Source organism: Pseudomyrmex gracilis, unplaced genomic scaffold (assembly GCF_002006095.1).
Source record: "Pseudomyrmex gracilis isolate BER0280 unplaced genomic scaffold, ASM200609v1 scaffold_284, whole genome shotgun sequence".
Lineage (NCBI taxonomy): Eukaryota > Metazoa > Arthropoda > Insecta > Hymenoptera > Formicidae > Pseudomyrmex > Pseudomyrmex gracilis.
Window position 1 is genome coordinate 57,081 of NW_018020868.1, and position 12,454 is coordinate 69,534.

At 35.2% G+C, this 12,454-nt stretch overlaps 1 protein-coding gene across 3 annotated transcripts in view; it reads left to right on the plus strand.

Moving 5' to 3' along the window:
• The window catches only part of LOC109859757 (5-hydroxytryptamine receptor 1), a 94,161-nt gene that overhangs the window by 16,627 nt on the left and 65,080 nt on the right, over nucleotides 1-12,454 (plus strand). Inside the window, exon 2 of one of the 3 annotated variants that reach the window (XM_020438297.1) lies at nucleotides 2,739-3,084. The exons of 1 other annotated variant lie outside the window; for it this stretch is intronic. In XM_020438297.1, coding sequence (XP_020293886.1) covers nucleotides 2,921-3,084 — 164 coding nt within the window. In that variant the 5' untranslated portion in view covers nucleotides 2,739-2,920. The remainder of the gene's footprint in view (nucleotides 1-2,738; nucleotides 3,085-12,454) is intronic. One more of the 3 variants, XM_020438298.1, reaches the window with a different exon arrangement.

The window sequence follows — 12,454 nt, forward strand, 5'->3', positions numbered from 1 at the left end:
GGCTGTCTTACGCGCGTAGGACAGCCCGGCGCGCTTCACACAATTACATTTTAATATGTATATGTTATAGTATATGCTGTTATATCGTCACTCCCTACGTATAATCTCGTAACTCCAAAACGCAAATTTTAGAGGAGAGCAGTTTAAAAGTTTGAAGCTTCATATAGTTTCCCTAGTTAAGGGATTTTTCAGTTTTAAATTTTTACCTTAGTTATGAATATTGTTTTTTAATACTTGGTGACCACAAAGAACATGACTTTCTGAGTGTCACTATGCAATAAACTGAAAATCCCATATGTGACACTTATGTAATTATACGTAGGGAGTGACGATATTAGCTCCTCTCATATGTCGCTATGGGTAACACCGTTAGCGCGCGAAGCGCGGCGGGTAGTCTTACGCGCGTAAGACAGCCCGATGCATGCTTATTCGCGGATCTTTGTTAATTAAAATCTCAGTAACTATTGCGAATCTAGCAAAATGGTATAGGACTTTCGACTCATTTTTATTCCTTCTACCTGCCTACGAGAGATGTTAAACCAATTCTAGGACACCCTGTATATATAAATATATAAAAAGAATAATTAACCCTCAACGGACGGCGTGTTTTTCGGCACCTTAATTTGCCGGACATGGGTCGTTTTCGTCTTGGGCTTTTTAAAAATATTAAATATTTCTAAAAAAATCTGAAACAATGTGTATATACTCTTTAAACTGTCTAGTATAAGACATCATCATTAAATTTGGTAAAAAAAATGTTTTAATTCATAATTTTTACCAAATATGACAACAAGAAACTTATTTTTTTCAGAAAGTAATTTTGCTCCAGACGAAAACGACCTATGTTCGTCCGTTGAGGGTTAAGAATAAGACGCAAACAATTAAGTTATATATAATGCAGTAAAAAAAGTGTTTGTCAAAACTATATTCTACAAAAATGTGTGATATCCGAACAAAATACCTTTTCAAAAAAGGTAAAAAAAGACGCCAAGTACATGCGCAACTCGTATCTCTAGAAAAAGTATTACTATCAAAATCTTCCTGTATATGATAGACCCCGAATACCCCTTTAACTAATTTTTCGCAATATGTAGCATCCTATATGAATTTAAGAATTGTAATTTCAATTCTAAAACTCACGTATAATAATTTACACGTAAATATATATATATACATATGTGTATACATATACAGGGTGTCCCAGAATTGGTTTAACATCTCTCGTAGGCAGGAAGAAGGAATAAAACTGAGTCGAAAAGTCCTATACCATTTTGCTAGATTCGCAATAGTTACTGAGATTTTAATTAACAAAGATCCTCGAATAAGCATGCATCGGGCTGTCTTACGCGCATAAGACTGCCCGCCGCGCTTCGCGCGCTAACGGTGTTACCCATAGCGACATATNGGAGGAGCTAATATAACAGCATATACTATAACATATACATATTAAAATGTAATTGTGTGAAGCGCGCCGGGNTGTCCTACGCGNGTAAGACAGCCCGATGCACGCTTATTCGCGGATNTTTGTTAATTAAAATCTCGGTAACTATTGCGAATCTAGCAAAAGGGTATAGGACTTTTCACCTCAGTTTTATTCCTTCTACCTGTCTACGAGAGATGTTAAACCAATTCTGGGACACCCTGTATATATATACTATATATCCACTTAGACATCCATCTATCCAGACATCCATTAGACATCTATTAGATGTCGCATGGAGCTGTCGACGTCTAATAGACGTCTAATGGAGTTTTTGTTCTGTGTGGGTATTTCTGCACAACATCTTGCAAAAGCGGCTCTTAAGACTTTATTTCGTATTTTCTTATTAGAATTCAGAGCCTTAAGTTTCTTTACATATATATTATGGTTTTAAGTTGATATAAATTAAAGAATTTTTTATTTTGATGGTAATATATTAACAATAACGGACCACTTTCCGATCAACTTGAGCTTCACGTATGTTATCAAGAACATTGTCCTGAGTAACATGCAAAAAATTTTAGCCGTCGTTCGTTGTTTGTTAAAAAGTTATTAATAGTGATAATAACAGGTCAACCTCCGATCTACTTGAGCTTTACATATGTTGTCAAGGACATTGTCCTGAGTAACATGCAAAAGGTTTTAGCCGTCGCTCATTGTTTCTAAAAAAGTTCCAAACAAAAAAAGTTTCATAAATAAAGTTTTTTTCGACATTATGGACATTTTTTTCACGTTGTAAGCGTGTAGGCCTCCCTTGCACTCCCCTGAGCTTATCATGTTTTGCGTACATATTACCTTCTGTTTATGATGTTTTAGTTTTGAATATTCTTTATTTTTTCTCGAGGGGGGAGCAGAGGGAGGGGCGTAGCCCCCCGCCTGCCTACACACTTACAACATGAAGAAGATATACATAATGTCAAAAAAAATTTATTTATGAAACTTTTTTTGTCATAACTTTTTTATAAACAACGAGCGACGGCTAAAAGTTTTTGCATATGTTACTCAGTACAATGTCCTTGACAACATATATAAAGCTCAAGTTGATCAGAAAGTGGTCCGTTATTGTCAATATTTACCATTTTGATTTGTTATATGTAAATAACAAAATTTGATGTATTTTATATTTGTTTTTTTTTTCTCTTTTTTCTCTGTTTTTTCTCTCCCACTTTACTCCTATCTCGTACGACTTATAGAACACCAAAATTCCATAGGTGTGACGTCATCAATATGTTAAGAGGATCTCATGTTTGTGTCGCAGTACGGCTTATCATATACGGTAGTCCTGTAGCAACGTGTTTACTACGTTAGGCAATTATCCTCATCCTGGTGCTCGGCAGCATCATCATCTGTACGGTGATCGGCAACATTCTGGTATGCATAGCGGTGGCACTTGTGAGGAAGCTACGGAAGCCGTGCAACTATTTGCTGGTCAGCCTGGCAATGAGCGATCTCTGCGTGTCAATTCTGGTAATGCCGACAGCGTTAGTTTACCAAATATCAGGCACTTGGCCTTTTGGCTCGCTCATGTGCGATCTCTGGGTCAGCTTCGATGTTCTCAGCTGCACCGCCAGCATCCTCAATCTCTGCATGATATCAGTGGACCGGTGAGTAACATAACAAGTTAATCATCAGTGATCATTTCCGATATAGGGAAACTCCGATATATGAGCCGCACTTATCACAAACTTAATTTATCAAATAGTATTTACAATGTTAAAGACAAATAATACTATACTAATAAATACTATACTAATAATACTATACTAATAAAAACTTTATTTTTTACTATAAAAAATTACAAATACACAATCTTTATACTTTATATCTTAAAACACTTGGTAATAGATTGCAGATTAGGGGAGCCATCTCCGATTTCAATAATTTTTACATATGTTGTCAAGGTCATTGTCCCGAGTAATAATCTGAAGGTTTTAGACGGGGGTCGTCGTTTTTTAAAGAGTTATAAAGAAAAGAAGTCTATTGAACAATATGCAATTTCTCGACACCCTATGTATGAATATGTGTTCTGCGTTTGTACGTGTGTTTGTCAGTATGTGTGCACATGTTAGCGTTTGTTTATATGCAAAGAATGTCATTTCGAGCATTACTTGGCAGAATTCGTATTTAAAAAATCATTTGATTTTGATGAACGATTGGACGCTTTTTTTGAAATAATGTCTGTTACATATCCGATAAACGAAAATATAAATAATTAAATAAAACAAACATAAGATTTTGATCCTACGTACATTTCGTTCGCGTTTGAAGCGCGTAGGCATGGGAGGCGCAGCCTCCCCTGCACCCCCTTAAACCCTAACCTAACCTAACCTCTAAAAGGGGCTTTGCCCCTCCCCGTGCTCCTCCTTCGAAAATCAAGTACAAAGCTTCAAAGCTCAATTCAAGCTTCTTGCGAAAAGTGGGTACTTGATTTTCGAGAGGGGAGCAGGGGGAGAAGCAAAGCCCCTTTTGAAGGTTAGGTTAGGTTAGATTTAAGGGGGGGTGCAGGGGGCTGCGCCTCCCCTGCCTACGCGCTTCAAACGCAAACGAAATGTACGTGGGACCGAAAAAGAAGAATTTATTCATAAAACTTCTTCCTTTTGTAACTTTTTAAAAAACAATGACCTCCGCCTAAAATCTTCACACTATTACTCGGGGCAATGACCTTGACAACATATGTAAAAATTATTGAAATCGGAGGTGGCTCCCCTAATCTGCACTATTACCAAAAACTTGAAAAAACCTTTGTATTCCCAGATAGCCAAATGTGAAAACTCAATATAAAGCAAATCATTGTATAGATTAAGATGCTCGCCAATTGCTGTTGTGTTGTTTTTATTTAATGCAACGAAAATGTTTTTGTCAATTCAGTATCAATATGTTGAGTTTCATTATCAATCAATTGTTGTAGCCAATGTTTATGACATGTGAGTCAGCAATATGTGAGCAATATATGAGCAATAATTTTTATTCATAAGTTGAGAAAAATAATATAAGTTTATTGCGATGAGTTGTTGAGAACTGCTGTTATTATATTTTGAAAACTGTTGCTGGCAAGAACATACTGAAAAGAAGATACACCCTTTTGTTACATTGCTGAAAACATACGAGTAATATTTGTGGCAAGTTGCCAACAACTTGCACTCAGATGGCTATCTGGGTTTTTTCTATATATCTCATAAGAGTGGATACATAGCCATGTAGAGATAAATAATGAGTATATAGATATACTACTCGTACACAAATCCTAAATTACATTTTCTTTCTTCCAATAACACTCCCCGATAGCCAAATGATAGCAGTATGCTAGCAGTATGCACGCAGATTTAATCAGCACTTTGCAGCAGATTCCACTCAGCTGTGTCATCATAGTGAGTGAATTATGTAGGCACAATATGTAAAGAAAACAACACAGCAAAAATATAGAAATAAATGAAGAATGAAATGACAATAGCACGTTATGCTTCAAATCTGCTACATTTTTTGAGCAAGTTCTGCTTGATTGATGCAATAATATTTGCATTACGGCATGACACATTTATATTTTCTTTTTTTTCTGTTTTTCTGTCGACATTAGTTAAAATAATGTTTGAATGCTGGCTACATTGTACTGGCATAATGTGTTATTGCAGATTTTGCAAAATATGCTCACTCAGTCTTGGTTATCTGGGCTTTTTAGTATTTACTTATTTATGTATTTATTAATGTAAAATACATTAACATTATGCATTAACATAAAGTATTATCAATAAATAATAAGCAAGAATGTGTGTGACACAAAAATGCAAAGAGAATGTTGAGGTTAGCTTGTTGGATAATAATACTATGCATGTTCGCGCAGATGTTAAAAGCGCTGTATTATGGGTGCATTCCGATATTTACTGCCAGTACTGGCAGCGTCACAAGTACCGTTCCAAAATACATAGCAGTAAGCTGTCGAAGCACGTTTGCGAGCATATGACGTCACGGATTTTGTCGTCACTTCCTGCTTTCATCACTGCGGTTGGAGAGGTAAGGCAGTCGCAGTAGAAAGATGGCGGCGTCTATTCTTACGTGTTCACTGATTGATTTTTGGTTATGTTTGTACACTTCAAAAGATACTATAAAATCGTTCCGTTATACGATGGAAGAAACAGTACAAGTAATTGCGGAACATAGAAACAGCACTGTTTTATGACGTCACATTGTCAGTACTGGCAGTGAATATCGGAATGCACCCTATGAAGTACATATATAATTCATAATACTGTTAAAATTGTCATATACCTTAAACTGATAAAATTAAGAGACACGGTAGTGCCTCTTATACGTAAAATTTATGCGCTTGAGAAGTGAGATTTTCACGAGGCAATATCTTAAAAACGACTGAACCGATCAATTTCGTTTTAGTTTCAATTACTTCAGAACAAAACGGTAAAAAAAAGTATTCTTGCGTGTTTTTGTTTATGGCTTCTGATCGGAGATATGCGACAATAAAGTTTCAAAGTGAGAAATTCACGTTTCAGAAACGTCATTGTCATGGCCGTCGTTAGATCAAAATGTGCGCATGTTCGTATGCTTGCTAACAGATGTCATATATATACAAGCACGTTGAAAAAAAAAAAAGAAAAACGGAAAGACAAAATCATCAAGAGGCACGATAGACGGTAGTGCTTTGCGTCGACGTGGTAATTTCGAGCTGGCAACACCTCTGACAGTACCGATATAACTTTTTGTAAAGTAAACTGTTTTGAACCTTGGAACGCAGTAACTACAAAATATCCTTTAATTTATGAAGTAAAAAATTAATTCAAAAAACGGATAAACAAATTTTGCTGAAAAGTCAATCTTCGGCAGACCTCCGACCGTAGTAGGTGCGGAGCAGTCTATCGCGGCGTGATGGTTTCGCGCCGGCATCGCTCTCGATACCAATCACTCCGACAATGTTCCTCGTGGCGCAGTGGCTTCACACTGGCAGCACGTCCGAGCAGTGTTCACAGTTTTGGCTTCCTTAGAGCATGCTAAAGCAATGGAAGGGATGCGCACAACAGCAGCGAGTTTATGCAATTAGAACTCGCTACTGTTGTGCGCATTCCCTCTATCTCTTTAGCATGCTGTAAGGAAGCTAAAACTGTGAACACTGCGTCCGAGTGATACTCTATTGACCACAGTACGATTCGACACCATTCAATTCGACACAAAATTATTGGACACAGAGTTATTGGACACAAAATTATTCGACACGAGATTATTCGACACTAGATTATTCGACACCAGATTATTGATATCGACACGAGAGTATTCGACACTACGATTCGACACGGTAAGATTGGACACAATACATTTTCTGATATCGTGTACTTTTCATAAATAAATATTTTGTTTGCTCACACATTATCATACACGTGTGGGGAGGAAAGAGGCTCCGCCCCTCTCCCTGCACCCTTTCTCCGGGCTAAAAGTCTAACTTAATCTTGTAATCCATGGCAACTCCGGGGCCAAGCGTTGGTCCAGAAGACAGAGAAAATCCGAAAAATAGAAAAAATAAATTATTAAAGCGGTTCTGTTTTAGTTTTAAGAAAAATTACAAGAAAATACTTACAAGGGAAGCACTAGACATTGTCCCTGATTCAACTGAAATTTATATATATTGTAGATCGACTCTCCTACTAATTCGTCGTAAAATATTACGACGCGCTTCTCAAGCATTCGTGAGAAAAACGCATTTAAAGTTTTGCGTGTACCTTATGTAGCGTAAAGTTAGGATAGGTTGGCAGCTGAACGGCGTGGCTTAGCGCGTAAGGCACGCGGCTACCACGCTGCGTAGTGCCGGTTCGAATCCTTTTTGATCGAAATTTTGTTTTGTTTTGTAAGTTATATTGTCACATATTATACATTTTTACTGATATGTATTTTTTATATTTTACTTAAACAATTAGTGTTTGTTTTATAACATTAATTATATTTCAGAATTATGACATTTATTTATTTCTAATGCGTTATATCGTGTAATTTCAATTTATAAACATGTTATACAATAACCATTAAAATTGAAATTTATACGCTACGCACTAAATACATTTTGAATTATTGTTTACTCCGAGATTGTTATTTTTGCCGCAACGATTGTCGACTATCTTGAATATCCTTTCTTGGTAAAAGCATCTGTATTGTGAAATTATATACAAGTGTTATCTAAGAACTTGTTTTCTTTATGTGAGACTCGTTATGTGAGTTATTATCGGTTTAATGAATTGAAGATCGTTAGATCTAATCGCATTCGAACAAGAACTAGCGTTTAGAACATCGTGTAGTGCATCGTGTAGTACTAGTACGGAACACAATATTTCGAGCTCGGAGTCAAGCTCGGAATCAGCAAGCCTACAGAACGATGAAGAATTAATAAGAAACAATTTAACCAACGCTATTTATTGCAAGAGTTTGCTAAAANCAGAAAATTTACTAACGGACACACCGCCAAAAGAAGTCTCGGCTGCTTCTATCGCTATGGGCGAAGAAATCTTTAAAGAGATAGTACATACGTATGTTGCAAGAGAGCACAATTATTTTTGATGAAGATTTAATACTGCAGGAAGAGACTGATGTTATGAATGTAGAAGACTACACGGAGATACGTTTTAAAATTTTGCTATTTTCACATATTTCTATTTGTGAATCGGGTTATTGTTCAAATCAATGAAGTTGTATAACAATGTGATATTTTATACCTGTATAGTGTATACCTCGAGTAAGTCCAGCATACGAGCCAGAATTTCATCTCTTTTGCGATTATAAGTATATTTCGTTAACTTATAAGAAAAAGACTATTGCATTAGCCAAAATGCATCCAAAATAGAACATAAAAAATTTATAAAAGAAAGGTTGCTATAAATTAAAAAATCACAGAATGTTACGTATGTGGAAAAATGACGTGAAACAAGGAAAAACATCAGTTGATAAATGGAAATACATAGAAACAGAAGATATTCGAACACTTTCAAGAAGCAAGAGAATGTCTTGAGCAGATATATGTTACACAATATGTTTATATAAGAAGGATTCCAAACCTAGAACTTATATGTAACATCGGATTTCAGATAACTACGAGAATTTTGCAACAGTGGGCGATGGCGATAGCGTTTCCGTTTATCAATAAATACTTCTCTTTCTCTGCCAGCGATAGTTGGACTAGCCGATTTAACAAAATATATAATATTAGAAAACAAAAAGTAATAAAATATATGAGTAACAGAGACTGTGCATCTTTGGAAGAAACATTAGAATCCGCATAACGGTTTCAAATACAAACGAAGGCACTTATGTCCGAGTTTGATTTAGGGTAAATATTGACAATAACGGACCACCTTCCGATCAACTTGAGCTTTATATATGTTGTCAAGGACATTGTACTGAGTAACATATGCAAAAACTTTTAGCCGTCGCTCGTTGTTTATAAAAAAGTTATGACAAAAAAAGTTTCATAAATAAATTTTTTTTGACATTATGTATATCTTCTTCATGTTGTAAGTGTGTAGGCAGGCGGGGGGCTACGCCCCTCCCTCTGCTCCCCCCTCGAGAAAAAATAAAGAATATTCAAAACTAAAACATCATAAACAGAAGGTAATATGTACGCAAAACATGATAAGCTCAGGGGAGTGCAAGGGAGGCCTACACGCTTACAACGTGAAAAAAATGTCCATAATGTCGAAAAAAACTTTATTTATGAAACTTTTTTTGTTTGGAACTTTTTTAGAAACAATGAGCGACGGCTAAAACCTTTTGCATGTTACTCAGGACAATGTCCTTGACAACATATGTAAAGCTCAAGTAGATCGGAGGTTGACCTGTTATTATCACTATTAATAACTTTTTAACAAACAACGAACGACGGCTAAAATTTTTTGCATGTTACTCAGGACAATGTTCTTGATAACATACGTGAAGCTCAAGTTGATCGGAAAGTGGTCCGTTATTGTTAATATATTACCATCAAAATAAAAAATTCTTTAATTTATATCAACTTAAAACCATAATATATATGTAAAGAAACTTAAGGCTCTGAATTCTAATAAGAAAATACGAAATAAAGTCTTAAGAGCCGCTTTTGCAAGATGTTGTGCAGAAATACCCACACAGAACAAAAACTCCATTAGACGTCTAAAAAGCGTTCATACCACTGGTACACCTGTGTTTTCGATAGAGTATCGTCACCATAACACTTTTGTAACATTTTTAATGTATCGGAACACTTAATTTCATTTTTATAGCAAAATTTAATGCAAGAACGTTGTTGAAGTTTTGAATCCTTTGTAAAAATCGCCGCGACGTAAAAACTTGATGTAAAGAAATCACTGTCATAAAGGTAAATGAACAGCTGATAAGCAGAAGCTTGGCATGGGTGTCCGTAACAGTGCTGCCAACGTGACACAAACAACAGAATTCTAAACCGATAAGCGAAGTTTAAATTAAAAATTCAAATCTATATGTATGATTCGACATAGTTTAAGATTTTCCACGCAAGGCGAAGTCTTTTNTTACATCAATGAGTGCTTTATATAAAAAGTGCAGTGGTCATACAATATTTGAAATTTTTTATTGATTTAGAATATTTTCTATTTTACAACGTATGAACTTACAAAGTTTTATATATTTTATATATTTTTGTAACCATGTATAAAAGATTTTACTTGGCATAACTTATTGATATCATTTCTTTTGTATTCAACTGACAGTACCAAAAATCTATACTTCACGTCACATGTGCTATAGATTTCTAGTACCGGCAGTAAAGATCGGAACGCAGCTCATGTAAGTATGAGAGAGAAAAAGAGAGAAGGAAGAGAGAAGGAACATACGAGTCATGCACGAGAAACAGGCTAGCAACTAGGCATGCTTCTGCGAGACTGATAGTATTATTTTTTATGTGTGTCGTGAACGTTTGAGAAGTCTGATTAACGGTTCCGTTGGGAGAAAGAGATTTATGAAACGCATTTTGGACGGTCAAACTGAGCAGGAAACTTTTTTCACTGTTTCTTTTGTGCGCTCGATTACGACGAATTTGGCTAATTTTGTTAAATCAAAAGCAAACGCGAAATTGGCTTTTGTTAATTTTAATTATCTTTCAAAATTTATCAAAGTACATAAAGATCCACTATCAACATCCTCAAGGTCCGATGTTGTATATTAAATGCAATGATTGTCGGGCCTCATATGTAGGTCAAACAAAAAGATTATTACGTTCACGGATTACTGAGCATGAAAGCCACATTCGCCGGAATTCTACTCAACATTCTGTCATCACTGACCACCGTCTCGAATGCAATCATAATTTTGTCTGGAGTAACATTACAGTTTTAGACGAGGAACGTTCTTACAACAAACGTTTGATTTCAGAGATGATTTTTATCAAAAAACAACCATTAGGTCTTAATCTACAGAGTGACACTGACTCTCTTGACAATACTTATCTGCCACTTATCGACAGATTTAAGAAGTTATAGTCGTTTGTCTGTATTAATGTTTCTCAATTATTTCCACATAGATGACTCTGTTTGTCTGTTTTCTTACTGATCTATCTTTGTTGCTTTATTGTTTGTGATCATTTGACTTTCCATATCTCAGCGTAATAGTCCAACTGTCACTTGTTTAAGTTTTATTTTTTATTTATTTTATTGCTTTGACCGCGAGGATGTGGATAAGTCTTTTGACTTTTCAAATTTGTGAGTTCTCATTAATTTGTAGTTGATTTTTTGTAGTGAATTTTGTATCTATTTAATGATTTATTGTGTATCTTTTTGATTCATTCAGGTGTTTTATCTGAGAATAATCCAAAGCCTGGATCGAAACGTTATTAATCACTGATAATAAATCCTTGTTTTCACACACTGACATCCGTGTTTTAGGCTCTTATTGGCCTTTCAATTTCCTTTCGATCTTTGTATAGAGCAGGCCTGGAGAACATCTCCACCGTCGCTGCACTACTCCCACCATTAGTCTAGCGTTTCCCTACCATTAGGCTACGGTCTCCCTTGCCTTACTATTAGTATGGTTAACTGCTTCACATATATATATCTATATGTGCATTCTTACGATCGCGGACTTCGGATCACCGACTTTAACTGTGGATTTACTGACTGTAAAACTTAAATTGAATTTTTTATTTTAACAAAGAATAAATGTATTCAAACATATTTAATGCGAACATTGTGGCCGTGTCATTTTGTTGACAAGCGAAGGAATATCAACTGAAATTTTACTAGTTGCTATTCTTAATAAAGAAGACAGTGAATTATCAGTCAATGAGGAACGATATTTAGATTTAATAATATTCATAAGAGAAAAACTGCTTTCGCATTTGTACGTTGAACCAAACATTGAAGAAATTCTCAAACCCAAATCCACTACTTTGGGATATTTTTCTGGAGATAATAATTTAAAAAATTTGAGACCATATTCACTTCTATTAAGTAAAAAAGGATCTGCTTGCATATTGCACAACTCTAAACGGTATACAATTTCCTGCTCCTCAATTTTACACCTCATAGCGTTATTGAAAATAACCATGTCTTTTTTCAATACGTCGAAATCTTTAAATCTTCTTTCAAATTCTTTTTGAATTTGCACTAGTGCTGATACATATTGAACAAAATCTGAATTTAAATATTGTTCTGCAATTCTGTAGCATGAGGGAAAATGATGTAATTTGATTTTTTCTAATTCTATAATAAATAATTTTATTTCATTTTGAAAACCGTTGATATGGCCAACTAATTCAGATACTGTTTGATCTTGTTTTTGTAATTTTAAATTAAAAATGTTAAGATGCTGCGTAATATCTGTTGAAAAGGCCAAGTCGCTTAAAAATTTGACATCCTTAAAGTTTTCTTCAATATTTTCAGTATTTTCTTTAATTTCATTTTTCAAAAATTCTGGAATTGCGTTCCGTAGAGCAAAAACTCGTTGTAAACTTTTTCCAGCACTCAGCCAACGTATGTCGTT